Source organism: Megalobrama amblycephala, linkage group LG3, assembly GCF_018812025.1.
Source record: "Megalobrama amblycephala isolate DHTTF-2021 linkage group LG3, ASM1881202v1, whole genome shotgun sequence".
NCBI lineage: Eukaryota > Metazoa > Chordata > Actinopteri > Cypriniformes > Xenocyprididae > Megalobrama > Megalobrama amblycephala.
In genome coordinates, this window is record NC_063046.1 from 15,439,236 (window position 1) to 15,463,033 (window position 23,798).

Genomic DNA, 23,798 nt, shown 5'->3' on the forward strand with positions numbered 1-23,798 from the left:
ACAGACTACACCATTGTCAAAACGATCCCCATTCATACGAATCCGTGAAAATGACTAAAAACGCTGTATTCTGCTGGAAGGCCATTAGATGGTGATGAAACACTATAGACTGAACATGTAATGCGCATGACGTCATTGTTTTCACAGATTCACGTTTTTGTTGTTTACACGGAAACTTGCACTTTGAAACCCGTTTTCAAAAGTTAGCATTTTCAGAACACCGAAACGGCGCTGTCATGTAAATGAATGCCCAAAATGCATATAAAGTTTTCCGTTTTTAGTTGAAAATGGTTTTGTGTAGACAGACCCTGAATAGGAGGCAACCAAGGCAGGTAACGAGGGAGGACAAATTAACCAATAATCAGATAACAAGAAGGGGCGGGGTTACACAATAGACGTGCGAGCACATGGCACAAAGAAAAACAGACATGACAAGCCATGTGCTCACACTAAACAAAACAAAAACAAGAGCACATGGCAAACAAGATTACAAGCCATGTGCTCAAACAAAACAAGACACAAACACGCAGCTAATGAGAACAATCACAAGCCACGTTCACAGAAAACATGACAACATGAAAGCATGCGGCCAATGAAACACATGAGCCACGTGCTACACAGCACAAGTCAACAAGAAAGATTGCGGCCGAAATAAACACAAACCGTGTGCTACACAGAACAAAACACACACGGACAGAAGAGCGTACAGCCTGAGCGATCTCGCAACCGCACACTCACACAATGACACAGAGCACACAGAGAATGAGTGAATGCTCATCTGGTGCGCTCACAACAGAAGACAAACACACAGAGCATGCATGCCCAAACCCCATCACAGAACCGAAACCAAACTAGACCGAAGTCCTGGGATCCGAATACCATGCTTCAATCACAAGACTCACGTGGATAGAGTAGCATACAGCCCAGGGAATTCAGAACAGCATGCGCACAATGACAAGACAGAAGGGGTGTCAGAGCTTGTCACCAAACCAAGAATAAACAGAACAACGTGACAGAACCCTGACAAAGAAGCCCTTGGCCAGCAAAAGTCCCTTTGATTAGACACAGTTCAGCACCAAAATGATTTTAATATATGTTCTGTTTTCCCCTTCATTAAACCACCACACCCCCAGTATATGATGCATTGTCAACTGTATCTTTAACTTTTTTTGTTGATTTGCCATTTTGTTGAGTTTTGCTTTGTGCTGGTAAAGGTCACTGCTTGTTCATTCCTGTCTTTTCTGAGATTTTCGAATTGAAGGTTGACTGCTATTTTACGCAGTCTATGTGTGTTAGTTTCAAATGTGAGCTCCTCAGTTGTGTTACATATACAGTGCTGACACAAGCAGTCTGTGTTTTGTCATGCTAGGATGTATTCTCTTGTGTCTACCTTGGCACAAAGCCTACAATGCTGGAAATGGAGGGTCATAGTCCTGTTGTTTCCTATGGCAACAGTGAAATGATTACTTTCTTAAAATAACTTGATGGAAACCATGCCTGTTTGAAGCCCCTGTTCTTGGCAGTGTCTCAATGGTGATATTTCTGTATGTTGTTTTATAGAAATGTATAATTATTATTGCTATAGTTGTATATTGTTTATTAATTAAACACACTTTCCTCTGGTTTCACAGACAAGGCTTAAGCCTAGTCTTAGATTTAGTCCTTAAAAAGGGGGTATCACACACAGTTTCTGCCAATCTCATGTTAATCTTGAGTACATATAGAGTAACAATGCATCCTTCATATCCCCGAAAAGTCTTTAGTATTGTCATATTTATAAAAGATAGAAATGCTAAACCGAGTCTTTCCAAAAAAAGCCAAGATCCTGGAGGCGTGTCTGCTGTCAATGCCGTGGGCGGGGCTTAAGTGTCACGAGCGAGTGCAGCTTCAGTGTAGAGATTGCATGCTAGCTGCGACATCATTATAAATAAAAGGGAACAAAAACGTTTGTGTTGTTTACATTATATGCACTTGCGCGCCGACTGCCAACAAAACACAGACATTTCATGCAGTTTTACTCACCGCCCCCCGATCTGCAAATCCAGCGCTGAACTGGGACTTGTTTACAAAGTATTCATCACCGAATTCCGGGGACCAAACAAACATATGCGCACAACTCTGTTGCTGCCCCGGAAAAACAAACTTCATCCACTGTTCCCTTAACACTGGGTTCTTTGGGAAGCTGAAAAAGGTAATCTTTCCCTCACAACCAAAAACACACGTCCTCCGGAGATCGCATTTGAAGGCTGAATACTTCATCAAGGATGTCATATTTAAGAAAAGTAACCGTAATAAAATTGACTGATATTCATTTTGAGATGTAAAATAATGTAATTTCTTTCTTACATTGCAATCTAACGGTTATTTTTCTTAAATGAGACCAATGATGTATGCAGCCTTCAGGGTGCAGCCCCTGAATTGGAACACAGCCATTGTTGAAAAATTTCTCAGCGTCCGTATCCCGAACGAAACACGTTGATGGGCGTGCTCTTACTCTTGTTCTGTGTGGTGTGTGTGTGCACGCTTATCAGGGAGAAGTGCCTATACAAGGAATTCCACTCCCTTTTGACGTCATACAGGACACACTCGAAAAAAACTCTCCGAATCCTTTACCGAAACCGGAAGTACTGGATTTGGCACAGAAATACTCCGTCATACGTCCAACTCCTGTTTTGAAACTTTGGCCATGTTTAGCATGAGAATGCAACTCTTTAACAGTGTAAATAAGTCAGAATGCATGAAATAGCATTACACCGCCCTTAGGGCTGACTGATATATCGCATGCGATTGTCACGCGCATTTCGTCAGTAAAGCCGGTTCCCTGATTACCGCAAAATCGCCATCACCTGCTTTCAAATGGAGCGGCATTTAATAGACAGAACCGTAGTTCACTGACAAGCTACGCAATATCGCGTTCATATCGCAGATGAATCGCCTTCGATATTGAACACGATATTGCGTAGCTTGTCAGTGAACTACGGCTCTGTCTATACCTGTCTATCTGTCTATAACTACGGCTCTATTTAAATGCCGCTCCATTTGAAAGCAGGTGATGGCGATTTAGCGGTAATCAGCTAAAGGGCTTTACTGACGAAATCCGCGTGACAATCGCATGCGATACATCGGTCAGCCCTAACCCCCCTTTAAAATATGTCAGTGCCTTTGATTTATCTCAAGATGCACACCAGTAATGTTTTTGTCTAAGGCACATTTATAAAAGCTACTTAAATGTCCTAATTGAACTAAGGCTTAATCCTGGCTTAATCCCTGTCTGTGAAACCAGGCCCTAATGTACTTGATCTCACTTTTCATGGGGAGTTATGTATTCACGTATTTGTAGATAAGCCAAATGGGGAGAATACCTGTAGTGTTGTGCAGTGTGATTTTGGAGAATATTTGTTTTCTAATTTGTGTATAATTATTATATATAGAGACTACATGGACTATGTCAGGAGTTCTCAAAGTGGGGTCAACCAATAGCTAGGGGTCCATGAAATAATTTTCTAAACTGAGTAACATTTTTAATAATCTGAAACGTGCTCTGACTTATATTTCAAAGTATCTTATATAATCCATTTAATGTCAAATAAGCAAAATGTAGACACTAAAAATGCGTGGAAAGCGTGGCTTTCTCCTCCTTTCCACAAGCGCTTGCGCTCCTGTGGTGTTTGCCGTTGCTATGCAGCCATTAACTGCGCGCTACACAATGACGAGGAAGTATCAGCAAAGGATTAATAGCCCTTGCATTAGCTTTGCTAGATATATTGATGGAGATGAGAAATAAAACCCGCCCTGTACAGCTATGATCAGCTGTTCGGCTGAGCTTTCAGTTTTGTTACGGAAAGGCCATAGTTGATCAGTTGGTTCTTGTCACATGACCTGCGGTGCGCTGGCGGCATTATGAAAAATTGAGAATTTTTCATCTTGATGCGCCTGGAAAACGCACCGCATGCGCGTGACCGCGTCACTTCAATTATAAGCGAGCCCGCCATGCGGCTACATTTGAAATAACGAATTTGCACACGCAAAAGACGCGATATGTGAACGGCCCCTAAAAGTAGACACTTAAAGGACTTAGTTCTAATGTCTGTGAGGCAAGTATACAAGTTTCAGTTCATTTTTGTGACATGCTCCATAAAGCAGTTCACAGAGACAGCAGAAATTACATCCTGTTTGTTTTATTTTACAAAAGCACAAAGTTGTTGTTATTTTGAATGTATAATGTAAAATATGTAGAATGTAAAATAGAGTTTACAGTTTTGAATGATGTCTTACTCTTATCTGTATAAATTATAAACAGTTTCCGCTGCTTAAAGGAAAAGTGATGATCTAGCTCTCTTCAGTTCTCATACAACAGTTATATCTTAATAAAAATAATAAACATAATAAATAATATATGAAAATACATGTGAATATGGAAACAGTTTGATTCCTGCCAAATGAGAGAGGAGCCCAACTCCAGTTTCAGTTTCACTTTAAATAAATTGTTTAAAATAAATGTTAGTTGTAATGAATGCCACTATAATTTGTTTATTTTATAGGCTACTTATATTTTTCATTCTTGTTTTGCTTTGAATACTGATTTAAACCTACTACTTCTGGTGAGATTCTGAAGTGTGCATGCGCTGGACACTTTACTATCCCATGAAGCCACGAGAGAGGATTTATGAATAGCAGTGAAGTGACGCAACTGACGCTGGTTGGTCACATGATAATGACAAAATGTTGTACGTCCAGATTACATTCATACTATACACATTCATACTATATATAACATACTTTTAGCACTCACAATGTATGTACTTATTCTAAATAAGTACTACTCAAAAGAGAATGTGATTTTGGATGTAGCCAAGGGGAACTATGCGCTTTTCCTCTGCATTGTCCAACTTGGCACTTACTTTGGCTTGGTTTCCTTTTCCACTGCAGTTTAGTACTGCTTCAAAGTGGGTGGGATTATAAACTGATCATCATAGTTGCGCTGCCACCTCATCTACTGACCACGATACAGCCATTTCTTTTTTCAAGTTGCGTGTGACGGTCATTTAAAGCAAGTCTTTTAAAAAAGTCAAATGATACTGCAGTGGCTGTTGCTGACAATTCAAATCTAGCGGGTTTGGTGTCTTATGTCGCAAATCCAATGACGCTGGTAGTGACGATTCTCTCCAATCAGTGATCTGCAGTGTTTACACATCACACTTTATTATTAGTATGGCTCGCTTGGAACCTCAACTGAGGTGGTACTAAAAAAGTACCAGGTACTAGGTACTGTACACAGTGGAAAACCCCCCAAAAGTGAGCTGTACCAAGCCGTACGAGCCGTACCATGCAGTGGAAAAGCGCCATATGGAAACTAATAGGGCTTTGTTTAAGTCCAATTTTCTATGCCCTTCCCTCGCTAACTTTCCTCTGTCTCGTTCACTTGGATCTGCCTGAAGTGTATATGTTGAGTAGACTTGCTCCCTCTGTCAAAATCGAGGGGCTGAGGGTCTGTCCAAATAAACTCCCTTCTTCCACTTGATGAAGTTGAACGCACTTCAAAATGGTGGTGGGAATTCCCCCGAGGGGACGTGCTTAGGGAAATTTGTGAGTGTATGCCTGAAAGTGGAGTTAAACGCAGTTTCTGTCGGAGAAAAAAAAAAAAGAAAAAGAAAAAAAAAACAATTGTATAAACTTTGACTGTGAACATAAGGTAGCTATAAGTATTATGCAATTAAATCTCAACATAATATATTATACACTATTATGCGATTAATTCTCAAAATAATACACTGCAGTTGAGCGCAATCTGCTGTGACGTCACAATCAAGTTGAATTGTGGGATATAGAGCTGCTTGAAGTGTACATCAGAGTAGACTCGCTCCCTTGGTCAAAATCGAGGGGACAAGTGTCTGTCCATATAAACTTCCCTCGTCCACTTCACGAAGTAGAATGCACTTTAAAATGGCGGCAGAGCGAAGTTTAGGGAAGCTTGCGAGTGTGTGTCTAAAAGTGGAGTGGAACACAGCCCAAGATAACAAAGGAGACAAGGGAAACAGGAACTAAAAACACAGGAACTGAGATAGGCACAACAAGACAAAAGAATATCAAAATAAGAGTCCATGAAAACAGACTATTTGCACTTTTATTTATAATATTATAAATCTATATAATGTTTTTCCTGCAGTGTGACTAATAAAGAGAAATGCAAATATTATTAACATGGTAAACTTGAAAGAAATAGTGACCACTAATATTTTTCACTTTTGCATATACATACATTTTAACTTACAATAAAGTTATGTTGAAAAACTGTTCCTGTGCATGTTATTTGTCAGCTCTCCAAGATATTCCAGTAAACTTGAGTCAAGTTTAAATGTATCTGTTATTTATTTGGGTGTGTAGTGGCTCATCCATGTCTCCTGGGCCTGACCTTGCTAACGTCACTGGGCTGCTTTGTTGCTCTTTAACATTTCAGTTTTAATCCCAGCTGTGCTGCTTACATTTCAGACCACAGGGACATTTGATTCATTTACAATGGGGTCCAAACGTTTGACCTATCTATTGTTTTTGTCCATCTATCAATCCTTATTTTACGTCATAACCTTTCTTTGTTTTACATTTTTCAATTTCGTTTTTAGGCTTAAATAAAAAAAAATATTTTAAAACATCCATCCAATTTTGTCCTCATTTTGCATCATTTTTTTTTTTTCTTGTATTTTTCTGGGTTAAATAAAAATAAAATAAAAATCTAAATTTCCAGTGAGTCCTCAGACTTTTGGATTTATTCATCTGTTTATTTTTTATTATTAAAAAATGCTTGTAAATAAATAAATATGGTTATGTATTTGTAATAATCAATAAATATACATTTCCTTCAACTATAAGCAATCTATAACTGACCAGGATCGATTTCTTTCTGCTTAATCGATGTTATAGGAGGCAACCTCAGCTTCCACCCCATTGGCCAATGAGCCATCCATCGACGTGGATGACCTGGAGGAGTTCACTCTCAGACCCGCCCCCCAAGGGGTGACCGTGAAATGCAGGATCACAAGAGATAAGAAGGGCATGGACAGGGGCATGTACCCCACCTACTACCTCCATCTGGAGAGGGAGGACGGCAAGAAGGTCAGACACTGAAACACTGATTATTTCTAAAGAGTTTGGCTTATTTGGAATTCATCATTGTTGTGCACCAGCAGTCAAGGCCAATCAGTGATACTCCATTCCTCCAATTTTCCAAAGTGCTTAAAATGATTGATTCTGATGAAAGGAACCAAATATAGCCCACAGGGAGATTTAGCTAAACGACAATTAACCATAATATTGCTGCACTGGGCAAATTTTTATCCTAACAATATAATCATAAATCACATATAAAAACAATGTGTCCTATGCATCTTATTTACCAAATAAGAATAACACATACAGCCAATGTCTCAATTTCTGCACTCCCTCAGATGGTAAAGTTACAAGCCTGATCCTCAAAATAGAGATTGATCGTTTTACAGCTGTTTGTTTATTAGTTGTTTATGCCATTCCTCAAAACACAATTATCAAAATTTGGAATCACTGTCTCAGTATATTTATGTATGTTCTCAGTCTCGGATCTTTTTGCTGTCAATTTTGTGCTGCTGTTCGGTGCCTAATTAAATTCTGTCACACTTTAGGTTTTCCTTTTAGCCGGGAGGAAGAGAAAGAAGAGCAAAACATCAAATTACCTCATCTCCATCGACCCAACTGACCTATCACGAGGTGGCGAGAGCTTTATCGGCAAACTGAGGTATATTTAAAGATGAGTCACTGTGATTCATAAGGTAGAGTAAATCTATGCTGTTCTTGTAGAGACAAGAAACACGTGTCTCTTTCTAAACGTTCGACAGGGAGCTTTAATGAGTTTGTGTGCATGTGTGCACTGCTGAACCTATTTAAAACTGTAATTGGTTTCATTGCTGGTGTGCTGGAGTGTCCTTGTTCATATGAGGAGTGAGCAGCTGCATGCATGTTGATATCTGAGTCTCATTACAGTACTTTTAAAAACAAACTTTTGATATTAAATATGTTACAATGCCATAATTCTTAATTAGTAGAAAACTACCTTTCTGTCTTTTTTTCTTCTTCTTTTGGTTTTGGGGTGAAATATGGCATGGACATATTCTTGGCCGTCTTCGGTAGATTCACCCTTTGTTGTGACATGATGTAGTCTTAATTGTGTGAATTTCTTCAATAAATACAATTGCATCCCCACAGATCAAACCTTATGGGTACCAAGTTTACAGTATATGACAGTGGTGTGAATCCAGTCAAGACCACCTCCAGCCTAGAAGCAGGGAATCTACGACAGGAGCTTGCAGCAATCTGCTATGTGAGTTTGGTGTTGGTCAGTGGCCAGCAGAGAGCCAGCACCCAGCCCTAAGGGCACTGGATCGTAGAGCCACAAGCAATGATGAGCCAAGGCTGACCTCTGCTGGTTGATTTTTTTTTTTTTTTACATAGAAATACCACTGAGAAAGGGAAAACAGCAAGTAAAATGCTTTGAAGTTAATAAATCATTTCTAAGAGTCACATGTATATAAACATTGTGGCTAATTTAGATGTGAATGATTGTTTGTCTTATGTTCTACAGGAAACTAACGTTTTAGGGTTCAAGGGGCCTCGAAAGATGAGTGTCATTATTCCTGGAATGAACATGGACCATGAAAGAGTCTCCATCAGGCCTCGAAATGTGAGTGCAGGGCTGTTTAGAATGGCATAATCCAGCATGTGTGTATAAATAGTCAGCATGAAACAGAAGCTGTGATAGTCTTATAGTCCCTATTGTGATGGGCATTTGAGTAAAACGGCTTCTCGAACAAGAAAAATGTAGGGCGGGACGTGATTTGTCCATCAGGAGTTAAGTGGTCACGAGATGTGCACGGATAAATCATTTATAATCACTACTGCAATATAGATAGATTACTGCACTTATACAGCATTTATTAATCTTTGTTAATGTTAATTTCAACATTTAAAGGTGCCATCGAACGTTTTTTTTACAACATGTAATATAAGTCTAAGGTGTCCCCTGAATGTGTCTGTGAAGTTTCAGCTCAAAATACCCCATAGATTTTTTTTAATTAATTTTTTTAACTGCCTATTTTGGGGCATCATTAAACAAAGTTTACACAGCTAATATAACCCTCAAATGGATCTTACAAAGTGTTCGTCATGCATGCGGCATTATGTGAGTATTGTATACTGTTATATTGTTTACATTTGATTCTGAATGAGTTTGAGGCTGTGCTCCGTGGCTAACGGCTAATGCTACACTGTTGGAGAGATTTATAAAGAATGAAGTTGTGTTTATGAATTATACAGACTGCAAGTGTTTAAAAATGAAAATAGCGACGGCTCTTGTCACCGTGAATACAGTAAAAAACGATGTTAACTTTAACCACATTTAACAGTACATTAGCAACATGCTAACGAAACATTTAGAAAGACAATTTACAAATATCACTAAAAATATCATCATATTATCGCTTCATCTGCCATTTTCGCTATTGTTCTTGCTTGCTTACCTAGTCTAATGATTCAGCTCTGCACAGATCCAGACGTTAATACTGGCTGCCCTTGTCTAATGCCTTTCATAATGTTGGGAACATGGGCTGGCATATGCAAATATTGGGGGCGTACACCCCGACTGTTACGTAACAGTCGGTGTTATGCTGAGATTCGCCTGTTATTCGGAGGTCTTTTAAACAAACGAGATTTATATAAGAAGGAGAAAACAATGGAGTCTGAGACTCGCTGTATGTCATTTCCATGTACTGAACTCTTGTTATTTAACTATGGCAAGATAAATTAAATTTTTCATTCGAGGGCACCTTTAATAATACATTATTAAAATCTTGTTAACATTTTTTAATATACTGTGAACTAACAACTGTATATTCATTAACGTTAACGAAGATGAGTAAATACAGTAACAAATCTATTGCTCATGGTTAATTCATGTTAGTTAATACATAATGTTTAACTAATGAATCTTATTGTAAAGTGTTACCAGTTAATTCATAGTTAATATTGTAGTCTATAAACTAATATTGTAGTAATATTGTAATAATTATATAATGACTACTTTGAAAATACAAAAAGTTTTGGAGGAAGGAGAGGCAGTTCAAATGTGTACATGATAATATCATTAAAGATATTTATATTGTACTTAAATCAATTATCTGTTACATGAGCAATAAAATATTATGTAATGTACTGTATGTCTGTTGTAGGCCAGTGCAGAACAATAGTCCAAGGAAACCAATAAACATTGACCTATATTTATATATACAGATGTTAGCATTAGAAGCAAAGTGACATGCTCTAATGGAAAGCTAATCCCTCTTCATCTGTCTATCGCAGGACCATGAGTCTCTACTGGCTCGATGGCAGAACAAAAGCACTGAGAGCGTGATAGAGCTCCACAACAAGACGCCTGTGTGGAACGATGATACTCAATCGTATGTGCTCAACTTCCATGGCAGAGTCACCCAAGCATCTGTCAAAAATTTTCAGATTATTCATGACAATGACCGTGAGTGAAAAAAAATTCTTGTACTAGTTGCATTACATTGCGAAAGATGAAAAATCTACTAAGTAAAGTATCAGGTGTTACTTTTTTTTTTTTTTTTAAAAAGATAAATTCTTCTATATATCTGGAGATATATACACCACATATTCTAGAGATTAATTATATTTTTTCTTTAATGCACTGAAGGATATCAGTTAATTTTTCTGTATTCTCACTCTTTTGTGTATACAGCGGATTACATTGTAATGCAGTTTGGTCGTGTAGCAGAGGATGTCTTCACAATGGACTACAACTACCCCATGTGTGCCCTGCAGGCGTTTGCAATTGCTCTGTCCAGCTTTGACAGCAAGCTAGCCTGTGAGTAGCCGTCTGTCTCTGCCAGCCACAACCGAAAGAACCCAGCCAGACTGCTTTACATTCTGAATCACTGAGTAAAGGGCTGCGGTGAACTCCAAGGCAGCAGGGTCCCTCTTTCAAGATCCTTCTTTTGGAGACATGAATGCGTTTAGAGTTTGTGTCTTTGTGTGAATGTGTATGAATGAGGTGTGTGTGTGTGTGTGTGTGTGTGTGTGTGTGTGTGTGTGTGTGTGTGTGTGTGTGTAAGCGAGGATTCGTTTTTTTGTTGTTGTTGTTGTTTTTTTTAAGGGCATCACAGTTGGGGGAAAGCACAAAGACTTCACAATTCAAGTGGGTGGAGAAAGTAGCTTTCATTACTTAACCGACAAGGTAACACTAACATTTTGCTAATGTTAAAATAAGGATCTTTTACAGTAGTACTTGTTGTCCCTAAGATTAAAAACAAACATCATATTGCCATGGTTGTAATTCTAAAAGTAATTAATGTTCACTAACCATTCAATTATGATTTTTCACAAGAAATGTAACATGTTGCTGTGATTTATAACAGTTTGGATATTTGATTTAATGAACTTTTTCAAATTTGACATTTCTTCAGTTATACATGTCACTTGTGTCATACATGTCATTTAACGTATCGATTCATGCTTCACAAGGACTCCAGAGCCAGTATGAAGTATGACAGAGACATATTTGTCCACTATTTATGTATTTATAAATGTCCATACCATCTACTGCTTGTGTCTTACCCCATGCCCATAATTCACTGAGCTTCAAGCACAAAGCTTGACCAGGGCGCCTTCACATCTGAGCTTTTGGTGTGGATTCATTACAATTCAACTGGTGAATGCGTGACAGTTCCACAAAATAGATGTAACCATTATCAGTCCATGTCCTTCTGTACTTAAACTGCCTCAATTATGCTATTTTAAAGATTCCTAATTTTGTTTTGGAGGTCTCCTATAATAGGTTTACATGCATCAAAAAACACTTTCATTTTCTCATAATATACATTGCAGAATCACCTCTTTTCTCACAGTGTCTGAAACGGTTCAATAAAGGAATTTCCCAACAAAACACCCATCACCATATCTGAATTTCAGCTCCAGAGGCTTCCTCAGCACTTGTATACACAATGATATGAACAATAATGATGGCAGCCAATGAAGACTATAGACTTGCATAGACGTAGATTATGCAAATTTGTAAGAAAGTAAAACTGGAATTACTGATGACTTGTTTCAGGCTGTTCAGAATCGGTTCTTTCTTTTCATTTATTGTGCATTTTGATTTTTGAAACTTTGCAGACCTTTTACATTTACAAACGGCTATATTACACACTACATCAAAGGTAATATAAGAAAAAGCATAATAGGTGCACATTAGAACAGTTTCAGTTGATCTCAAGTGGACATGAGATTTTAAAACGGTTGTAATGGCATTACAACTAACCAAAATGAATGGTTCACCAGGTCCACACCACACCAATAGTTCTAGTGTGAAAGTCCTAAATGGTGGCAGAAGTGTGTAGTAAATAAATATGTATTTTATGTGAGGGTCAATATCAGGGTAAGTACATTATCATCTCGTACTGACCCGCTACATTTGTAGGGGAATGTACCGAATGGAGCACTTTATTCAGAGATTAATGGTGGAAAGCTGTAAATATTGTGCCTTTGGACGAGACACTTGTGATGCTTGAAGTTGGTGAGATGCTACATTGTTTTCTTCAGCCAGTGTTGTTTATCATGCAGCTACTTATAAGCTTCTGTCGTTGTTCTTAAGAACAATCTGTATATTTCCAGTATATTGGGCTGTATATTTCCTGAAAGATCAGGTTTATTTGCCTGCTTGTGGAGTAGATGGTTTTCCAGAACAGAGAATCTTCTTATTTGACACACTGAGATGAGCAAGTTTGTTTACATGCACTAAAATGATGATTTGCCATGTAAACACTTTAGTCTAATTGACATTACACCAATCTGATTTTTGCAAAGTCAGACTAACAGCCCTTGATTATGTGGTTGTAGCTGGATTATAACTGCATGTGAACATGCTTAGCAACAGTTGAAGTCACCTATAAAATCTCCTGCTGCATGAAGATAGTTGTGAAAAATGTGGCTCGAACAAAGTGTCAGTGGAATTTCAAATCATCATCCTTAATTGTACTATAGCTTGTACACTTCTGTCTTTGCTAAACAATGCTGGTGAATAAAGAAAGGAAATTTAACTGACAAAATCCAAAAACCTGCTGTACCAACTGCCCTTAAAGCCAAACTATTCTTTAAAGCAGGGATGGCAACTTCAGTCACGGAGGGCCACCGTCCTGCCGAGTTTAGCTCCAACCCAAATCGAACACACCTGAACAATCAAGGTCTTCAGGATAACTAGGAAGCTACAGGCAGGTGAGTTTTTATGTAAACTCCGCAGGACAGTGGCCCTTCAGGACGATGTTGCCCATCCCTGCTTTAAAGCATTGTAGAAGTCTTCAGATGGCCAGTTATTTACTAGCTCTGCTCTGTTACACATTAGCATGCCTTGCAGTTGATTTTTATCATGCTATTTTTCATTCCAGTTGAATGTCTCAAGTCTTGGAAATTGGATAAATGAAAATTTTTTGTCATTGTCTAAAATGTAATACCATTAATGTTGAAAGAATGTTTCAAATCATCTTAGTTGTGTTTCCTGCTGAGTGCCCCTTCAAGTTTGTTGTCCATCACACAGGGGAAAACAGCATCATCTAATATTTAGAATGTTTGTATGTCTTAAACAATCCAAGATAAAGGCAGGAAATGTGCTGCAAATGGCATTTTTTTTCTTACTATTCTCTTTGGTCATAATTAATGTTGTGGCTTCAGACATCACATTTTGAAATGTATCTTTCCCTCAGAAAAGTATTTTTAATATTACTTTTTTAGAGAATAATATAACATGTATATTAAATTCTTTGGCCAAATTGCAAAGAAATATGAGCAAGTTATTAAAGTTTGTTTTTTAAATGCCTCGTGATACCATTCCAGCACTTTCTATACTTTATGTAATGCTCTAACAGTTTTGGGTTTGCTCTAAATGGTTAAAACACTGAAAATTAATGTTTTTCTGCTCTTTTTTTATATGTTTGAAAAAGTCTCACCACTCTTGTGTTAAAGTGATAATGTATAACTGTTATGTCACACTGTTTTGTAAAATGTGTACATTGGTCAATATACAGTGTTTGTATACAGTACTCAAGATATGAAAAAAAATAATAAATCTGAATGTGAATTTTCGCATCTCAAATATTTAAGATTAAATCTTTGTAGTTGCTGTATTTAAATGCTCATCAAATAATGTCCATACAAAGCCACATCTGTTCACAAAATTTTTAATGGCAAATATTTTCTACTCTTAAAATGTTCTCTAGCTGTTCTTAGAAATGTATTAAAGCAATCTTTGTTTTTACTAGACAAGCCTGAAAGTTTACAGAGAAACGCCTTAAGCCTCTTTAAGCAAAGCGAGAAAGATTCACAGTAAGGTATGTTCATACAGAGGTAGAGGGTAATTAAACAGAACACCAATGTATATTTTGACAGGCGGGTCACTTCTTTACCTTTTGTTTCTTGTGACGCATTCTAAGAGTCCCAGAGGCTTGAGCTTTGGGAGACTCTGACTTATTGGAGATGACGGTTACCTCAGGTTGGTATGATTGTAGGAAGTCAAGGAGGTCAACTTCCTGTTCCTCAGAATCACATTCCACGTCATCATTAAATCCCAGGCTTTCGGCTTCCATCAATGGGTCTTCCTCCTCCTTCTCTTCTGTATCACCCTGCCTTTCTTCACTACATTGATCGTCCTCCTCTTCATCACCATTTTCTTCCTCCTCCTCTTCTTCTTCACAGTCTCCATCAACATTTTCTTCCTCTTCATTTCCCTCCTCCTCCTCCTCTTCTCTTTCATGTTCTTCTTCCTCCTCTTCCTCATATTTGCATCCAACAGCGCCATCCCTTGGATAATGGAAGACGTGTCTGTGATCGCTGAAAGTGATTTGTCGTCGTCTCCTGCTTGGTTTCTGTTTTTCTTCACTTTCACTTGGACTTTCTAGAGTGTCATCATCCTCCTCATCAATTCCTTTAGGAAGGCAGGGCTGGTCCTCTCCAACATCATCCTCATCTTCCTCTTCCTCCTCCTCCTCCTCCTCATCTTCATCATCTTCATATTCCTCTTCATCTTTGTCGTCCTCTTCTTTTTCTCCTTCATTATTCTCCATTTTCACATCCTCGTTAATACATGCATCATCAGCAATCTCATCCTCCTCCTCCTCTTCTTTCTCCATTCTCTCAGCAAGCTCCTCAGCTGTGGGAATAGCTTGGTCCGGTTCTTCCAGAATAACGCTAGGAAATCTGCGCCTGCGGGAGGGCAGACCAAACTCTGGGTAGGTCTCCTCTGGATATCCTTGGGAAGCAGTGAATAAAATTAGACACAAAATTCAATTAACGAGCAACTGAAACAGCAGTGGACCCAACACAAACCCTTGAGGTATACCTTCCCAGTCTGCAGTGTAGGGCGCCTCCTCAGCCTCCTCCTCCGGCGTGGCTCCCTCTCGCAACTGTCTCTCCTTCATCATTTGGGTGATCTCCTTCAACTGTTTGAGCCTTTTCTCCTCACGCCTCCGTGAGCCCCTGCGTGACCTGAAGTCAAAACAAGTCAGAGACTACATTAAAACAGCTAATCAAAATCACAAATCACAACCACTGCTAAAACACACCCACTTTATTGGATCTAAAATATGCAAGAAATATTTTCTGTGAATATATTAACACTATTTACATTTATACATTTGGCAGATGCGACTTTGCATTGAAGGTGTACAAGTACAACCCGAATTCCGGAAATGTTAGGACGTTTTTTAAATTTGAATAAAATGAAAACTAAAAGACTTTCAAATCACATGAGCCAATATTTTATTCACAATAGAACATAGATAACATAACAAATGTTTAAACTGAGAAATTTTACAATTTTATGCACAAAATGAGCTCATTTCAAATTTGATGCCTGCTACAGGTCTCAAAATAGTTGGGACTGGGGCATGTTTACCATGGTGTAGCATCTCCTTTTCTTTTCAAAACAGTTTGAAGACATCTGGGCATCGAAGTAATGAGTTTCTGGAGTTTTGGTGTTGAAATTTGGTCCCATTCTTGCCTGATATAGGTTTCCAGCAGCTGAAGAGTCCGTGGTCGTCTTTGACATATTTTTCTCTATAGGTGAAAGATCTGGACTGCAGGCAGGACAGTTCAGCACCCGGACTCTTCTACGACGAAGCCATGCTGTTGTAATAGCTGCAGTATGTGGTACTGCATTGTCCTGCTGAAATACACAAGGCCTTCCCTGAAATAGACGTCATCTGGAGGGGAGTATATGTTGCTCTAAAACCTTTATATACCTTTCAGCATTCATAGTGCCTTCCAAAACATGCAAGCTGCCCATATAGTATGCCCTTATGCACCTCCATACCATCACAGATGCTGGTTTTTGAACTGAATGTTGATAACACCCTGGCAGGTCTCCCTCCTCTTTAGCCCGGAGGACACGGCGTCCGTGATTTCCAACAACACTGTCAAATTTGGACTCGTCTGACCATAGAACACTTTTCCACTTTAAAACAGTCCATTTTAAATGAGCCTTGGCCCACAGAACACGACGGCACTTCTGGACCATGTTCACAAATGGCTTTCTTTTTGCATGATAGCGCTTTAGTTGGCATCTGCAGATGGCACGGTGGATTGTGTTTACCGGCAGTGGTTTCTGGAAGTATTCCTGGGCCCATTTAGTACTGTCATTGACACAATCATGCCGATGAGTGACGCAGTGTCATCTGAGGGCTCGAAGACCACGGGCTTCCAATATAGGTCTTCAGCCTTGTCCCTTACGCACAGTGATTTCTCCAGTTTCTCTGAATCTTTTGATGATGTTATGTACCATAGATGATGAGATTTACAAATCCTTTGCAATTTGACATTGAACATTGTTTTTAAAGTATTCCACAATCTTTTTACGCACTTTCACAGCTCTGCCCATCTTTACTTCTGAGAGACTCTACCTCTCTAAGACATCCCTTTTATAGCCAATCATTTTACAGACCTGATATCAATTAACTTAATTAGTTGCTAGATGTTCTCCCAGCTGAATCTTTTCAAAATTTCTTGCTTTTTCAGCCATTTGTTTCTCCTGTGCCAACTTTTTTGAGACCTGTAGCAGGCATCAAATTTAAAATGAGCTCATTTAGTGGATAAAAGTGTAAAATTTCTCAATTTAACCATTTGTTATGTTATCTATGTTCTATTGTGAATAAAATATTGGCTCAAATTAAAAAAACGTCCCAACATTTCCACAATTCGGGTTGTATGAGCATTCACTGGGTATCGAACCCATGAGCTTGCTGTTGCTAGCACCATGCTCTACTGACTGAGCTACAAGCTCTTTATTTTTGTAGAATTTTTTTTGCTGTGAATTTGCTCTTTTCTTTTTTTAAAAATGGATTCCATTTCAGAGTGTCATGCAGATCATGTCAGTGCAATGTCAGCTCTTTGATCAATTAGATGATGGATGGTGGAAGGATAGAAATATGATCTGTTTACCTGGCAGATGGGTGGACAACTTTAGATATTCTCTTTTCTCTGATTTTTTCACTCATTCTGGCCTGCAGCTGCACCAGCTGACAAGTAGCTGCCAGGGGAGACAATTGAATGAGGTTTAGAATCACGTTAGATACAGAGATTCAATCAAACGTGGCCGCCACATTTTGCAGTCTCATAGTAGCATGTGCCCAAATCTGGGATGCATGAGAATAAGAAATATTTTTACACAAACTATAAATAACAAAATCCTTCTATTATTATTTTGTTTTGTTTTTTGACTCCACAGAATTAGTAAAAATATTTTCATGATTTCATACACATGCTGGTACAGGGAGTGAGTGCTGCTAATGCTCCATCGGTTGCTCCCTCCACCCTTTGGCATCCATTTGATAAATAGAGCTAAACCTCTTACTACTGATCCAAAAGACATGCAGTTAATTGGTATTAGGAGCTGCTAGGCTTATAAAACATTACTTCTGATTGCTAATCCGGGGCGAATAAAAGGGAGAGAACAAAGCTTGCCAGGTCTTATACAGGATCTTAATCTACCTTATCTGGAGTTGCATGTCGTTTAACTACTGATATGCTGAGAATGCATGTAAGAAGAGTAAAACAGAAATGTGGTTTAAAAAGGGTCACATCTTGGCAATATGGCGGAATTAAGACAATCTAGCATCTTTGTTAGGTATATAATGTCGTCCAGCTTGAGTTGATGTATATGCAAACTCACGCATCTCTTCAAATGTGCATTCTGACTGCAGTATAGGGAATCTGCACCCTTGTCGATGAGGTTTGTCCTTAGAAGTCAGCTGTTGAAAGATCGAGGGAAATATAATTGATTTTGCTACTGAGAGAAGATATATAAGCATAACCACATTAAAAAATAATGGCAATAAAATACTTAAAAAAATAAAAATGTTATCACAGCAGATATTCACTACTGATTTATTTTTTATTTATTTTTTTTGAAAGAAATGAATACTACTTTTATTCAGCAAGGATATTAGAAGTGATTAGAAGTGACCAGGTAAGACAATTCTAATGTTATATAAGATTTTTATTTCAAATTAATGCTGTTCTTTTTCATTTTCTATTAATCAAAGAATTCTTAAAAAATGTATTATGGTTTCCACAAAAAATATTAAGCAGCACAACCATTTTCAACACTGATTATAATAAGAATGACTTCTGAAGGATCATGTGACACTGAAGACTGGAGTATTGGCTGCTGAAAATTCAGCTTTGCCATCACATAAATAAATGACATGTTAAAATATGTTAAGTAGAAAGCAGTCATTTTTAATTGTAATATTTCACAATTTTACGTTTTTAATGTATTTTTGATCAAACAAATGCAGCCTTGATAAGCATAAGAGACTTCTTTTTACCAAACATTTGGTAGTATACTGGATTACAGTACCATTCAAAAGATGAGAGGCACACATGTTAGTGTACTGTATATATGTATTTTAAAGCACCTGTTAGATCTTTATTCCAGGGACAGTATTATTACAGGAGAGCTGCTGAACACAGCAGATGCCCAAATAGCTTCTGATAAGACTCACCTTGAAGAACAGGTAGATGATATAAAGGAAAATCCCAAAGCCATAAACAGGAATGACCTGGCCCAGCAGATTTGGCTTGCGAACACCCTTGACACTGGCAATTGCCTCGGGATTGTAATTCTTGATGTAATGAGAGTCTGTGTCCCAGTGATCATGATCTTCGTGGAATGAATGGCTGTGTCGTGAGGGAGGAAAATGCCCTGGCCCAACTTCAAAGCAAAAAATAAAATAAAATATAAAATAAAAAAGGTTAAATATGTATATATAATAATTTATAAAGGCTGCACTCAAAAGGTTATGTTTCTAGTCAGTGAAACATAATTTGAAAATTTAACATTCAGTGTAGTAATTTATTCATTTATTTATTTTATTTTTTCAGGCATGGAAAATCAAAATTTTAAAACTTCCATGACCGTAGGAACCATGATTAAGTAATCAGTAGCATTCCAGATCAAAAATGTATCATTGTAATCACAGTAAAATAAATAAATACATAAATAAACAGAAATTAACCAAAATTCTGTATACATATAATCATTTATGGATTGTCACTATGGTTACCGTGCTAAAGTGTCAAAGATGTCATCAGGAATAAATGAGGATAAATTGATTGTGGAAATGACATTGGGAAAGTGATCCTCACATTATGAAGGCACGCACGAGGAGGAGGTTGAGGTTATAACGGGACCTGAGCACAGAGATCACAGGGATGGTCATATCAGCACTGACATTATTGAAACAGTAAATGGGGGGTGAGGGTTTATATTTATGTCTCATTATCATCTTACCCTCCGACTGCACTGTTTCTTTCTTCACTCTGGGTAAAAATAATTTGGGTAGGAATAAAGACATACAGAGGACGATGCAAGAGACGAAGGTGATCTTCTGACATGTTGAAATAGCCATATCGATACGTGAGAGGAAAAAGATGCTGTATTACAAATGGTGACAAGCGTCAACATCACGACATCACTTCAACGAAATTTCCTGTTGATTCGCTGAAGCGGAAATGACTGAAAACATTAATCCGACATCCGGGTGAGATTAGACTGACGACTCATTAAATCTGCTCCCTCAGAATCATCAATCGCATTCGTGACCTGTTATTAACCTGTTTTATTAGATAATTTAGCATTTTACTCTTTAATACACTCTTCATCGGCCTTTACGTGAATTCTGTCCGTATATTTCAAAATTAAATGAACAACACAAATGTTATGTTGTTCGTGTTCTTCTTTTTATTCACTTATTTGTCCAGTAGATGGCAGTACTGTCATGATTTTAGCGCTCATGAGGACTCACCAAAAGACTTATGAGATCTCAAGGATCCTACAGATGAGGGAATTCATAGAACTTTTGAATAGGTTGTGGACAGTTCGTGTCTCGGTATGACATATATTCTAGTTTGTAATTTTATTTTGCATAAAATGAAAATGTATACTAAAGTGTCAAAGAAAACATTAAACGTCACTACATGGTATGTACATATTATTGTGCTAACTGATGCATTTCTGCCACATCATAAGACAAAGCTGGTAATTAGACCATATCAGCATAAAGTAATATCAATAGTTTTACCTACTTACCCCATATTATATATGTAATATGTAATATTCTGTATATATTACATATTAGATATATATTACATTTTAATAAGATATATTGTACTAAGGATCTAATTCTACCCTAGTTCTTTTTTCCTGCTTATGTCGAACCAGTTTTGGAAAGGCTACACAGTCAATACAATTTTTATGTTAATTTTCTGTGTTTTTAAAATAATCTGTTCATGGCACTCTCTAAGACCTTTGAGCGCATAACATGCTCTACCTTAATGTGAAAATACCTTGCTGTTAAGCTAAATAAATATTCCAATTCATTTACTTTTCCAGTAATTCCTAACTAAAGTTTTGAGTTTTACCACATGCGGTTTTAGGAATTGAAAGAAAAGAAAATTGGATCACGGTGATGTAATCGTGATGAGTGTGTGTTTACTGATATTTCCTGCAGAGCTCAAACTCTTCTCCAGGCCAGCTCATCTTTTATCTGTTTACTGAGCTGCTCTATTATCAACATTTTAACTACCTAATTATTCTTCATTAGTCTCAATTTAAGTACAACAGATGCACTGCCACTGTGTCTGACACCTCACACAAGGCCTCTGCATAAAGTTATATTTTCAATAGAAAAAAAAAAAGGTTTTGTCTGCTTTTCTATGAAAGTCTTAGTCCTCGTATTGTTTATGCTAACAGGAAAATATGCCATTGACTCTTATGAAATGCTTGTGCCCCTTCCTGTCGAGTGAGCAATAGATTCACATACATGGCAATCAACACACCTTCACCAAACGAAATTGCTTTCAGAAATAGCAATCGTTTTCTTTCTCTATATTCATGCAAGTGATTTGTTGTGCAATGTCACCTTACTCAGTGGTGGCGGACCAGGTTCGCATCGAACCCTTTTTCGTTCTCTCTCTCTTTCTGGCTTTGTCTAAATCAGTCAATTTATTTCCAAATTGCAAGTTGAGTGCAGGAGCAAGGGCTTCTTTCCCTGCTGGGGTGAAATATTAAATCAATGCACACTCCCATATATCGAGTGGGCTTTAATTTTTATTTAATATTGATGGGAATAAAGCTGGCTTTGAGTGTCGTGAAGGACATACTGTTTCAAATCCAGGGGCCTTTATATTCATGGAGGAGAGAGAGTGATGGCGAGTGAATGTGCTGGATTAATGCGGACCTGAGGAAGCTCGGCGGTGTGGGCCAGGCCTTGAGACACTGGCCAGTTGTCATCCCCCATTTGTTACCATGAGGAGAGTAGAACGGCATATACGAGACTTTGAATAATCTGGAGTGGTTCTGGAACTGATATATTGTCAAATGAATCCTCAAAAGTAGATTAATAATCGGAGTTAAAATGCTTGCCAGACCTTCAACCTGTCTTTGTGGAATGGGAAAGTGATGTCAGACATGCGTGTGGGAGCGTTAAAGTGTAAAACATAACTGGACAGTGCTGCGAATGTGTTGATGATGTATTATGCGGTGAAGAGAGGAAGCAGATGGGGATCCTGATTAAGGCTGAAGCGCAGTGTAAATAGTAATCTGATCTGGAGCTGTGCTATGCGTGTGGGAAAGCATCTTGGGTTTTGGCCAGAGAGCACCGATGTCCTACCAGAACAAGACGTCACATTACTCGCTGCTGCACCCCTGATTCTGCCAGAGTTTGAAGGGATGCATGAATGATTGTTGGCAAATGTTTTGTACAGTATGTTGCTTTCAAACACCTAGTTCTAAACCAGGGGTGTCCAGTCCTGCTCCTGGAGGGCCACTGTTCTGCAAAGTTGAGCTCCAACCCTAATTAAACACACTTGAATCAGTTACTTATATAGGCATACTGGAAACGTCCAGGCAGGTGTGTTATTGTGAATATTGGTTTGTGAATTTTATCCTCCGATGATCATAAAATATTTTTAAAGCACTCAGGTAAGTGAATGCAATAAAACCACCCTGGCATAGAGATCAGTCCAGGTTCATTTATATTATTAAGAAGATGATAATGGAAGGTTGATGTGTTCTCAACAACAATTTTGATATTATTTTAAATATTGTCATTTTATACATTTATCACAATATTCGTTTGACATATTTGCTTTGCTATATGTTTTGTCATATATGTATATATTATTGCTATATGTTTTGTCATTTTTTTAAATTATTTTTTGCTTAATTGTTTTATTGATACTGTTTGGGGTGGTAAGTAAAAATAGTACAAATATACTAAAAGCAGTAATGTTGTGAAATATTATTACAACTTAAAATAACTGTTTTCTATTTTAATATATTTAAAGCTGCAGTCCATAACTTTTTTTGGTTAAAAATGATCCAAAATCAATTTTTGAGCAAGTACATAAAAAAACTATCTCCTTACCTTAGCCCGATTTACAACAGTAAGCTTGTAATAATGTTTTCTAATGAGAAGGGTACTGGTGGGTTTCCGTGGAAAATTTGAGCATGCAGCAGTTCATCTTTGAGTAATTTTTTCTCAGTTGGTCAGAACAAAAATGGCAGATTTGCTACTTGTTCAGATGAAATTCTTATTTTGGTCATACTTCCAAGACTACAATCTGTGATTCCGAAGTACAGTATCCGCACCGATGTGGTGACTGACAGCAAACATTAGATTCATCCGCGCTGAGGAGCCATGCTGATGCACAACTCACGTAAAGATGATAATTCTGCAAATAACTGCAATTGCAGGTTTCAAACAGAGATGGCGACAAAGAGGCAAAACTTATGGACTGCAGCTTTAAAGGGATACTTCACCCAAAAATGAAAATTTGATGTTTATCTGCTTACCCCCAGCGCATCCAAGATGTAGGTGACTTTGTTTCTTCAGTAGAACACAAATGATGATTGTTAACTCCAACCGCTGCTGTCTGTCAGTCAAATAATGCGAGTGGATGGGAACTTGAACAATAAGAGTCGAAAAAACATGCACAGACAAATCCAAATTAAACCCTGCGGCTCGTGACGACACACTGATGTCCTAAGACACGAAACGATCGGTTTTTGCGAGAAACCGAACAGTATTTATATCATTTTTACTTCTAAAACACCACTATGTCCAACTGCGTTCAGCACTCGTTTAGTGAGGTCTGATCACGCTCTGACAGCGGAAGTGATGTCTGACACTCATTGAAGTATATGCGCGAGA

The 23,798-nt window shown here is 38.0% G+C and overlaps 2 protein-coding genes across 7 annotated transcripts in view; one reads left to right on the forward strand and one right to left on the reverse strand.

The window, feature by feature from the left end:
* tub (TUB bipartite transcription factor) overlaps positions 1-14,199 on the forward strand; it is a 139,024-nt gene extending 124,825 nt beyond the window's left edge. For all 6 annotated transcript variants that reach the window (XM_048184182.1, XM_048184185.1, XM_048184188.1 and 3 more), the window contains 6 exons: positions 6,919-7,110; positions 7,653-7,765; positions 8,233-8,347; positions 8,609-8,707; positions 10,381-10,552; positions 10,781-14,199. In XM_048184182.1, the coding sequence (XP_048040139.1) occupies positions 6,919-7,110; positions 7,653-7,765; positions 8,233-8,347; positions 8,609-8,707; positions 10,381-10,552; positions 10,781-10,914 (825 nt within the window). In that variant the 3' untranslated portion in view covers positions 10,915-14,199. The remainder of the gene's footprint in view (positions 1-6,918; positions 7,111-7,652; positions 7,766-8,232; positions 8,348-8,608; positions 8,708-10,380; positions 10,553-10,780) is intronic.
* A 54-nt stretch (positions 14,200-14,253) lies between these two features.
* ric3a (RIC3 acetylcholine receptor chaperone a) lies at positions 14,254-20,463 on the reverse strand. The gene is given in 6 exon segments (XM_048184189.1): positions 14,254-15,337; positions 15,428-15,573; positions 17,524-17,611; positions 18,254-18,332; positions 19,089-19,297; positions 19,877-20,463. Coding segments are annotated over 6 exon segments (1,611 nt in total). The 5' UTR covers positions 20,112-20,463; the 3' UTR covers positions 14,254-14,483.
* Between the last annotated feature and the right edge of the window lie 3,335 nt (positions 20,464-23,798).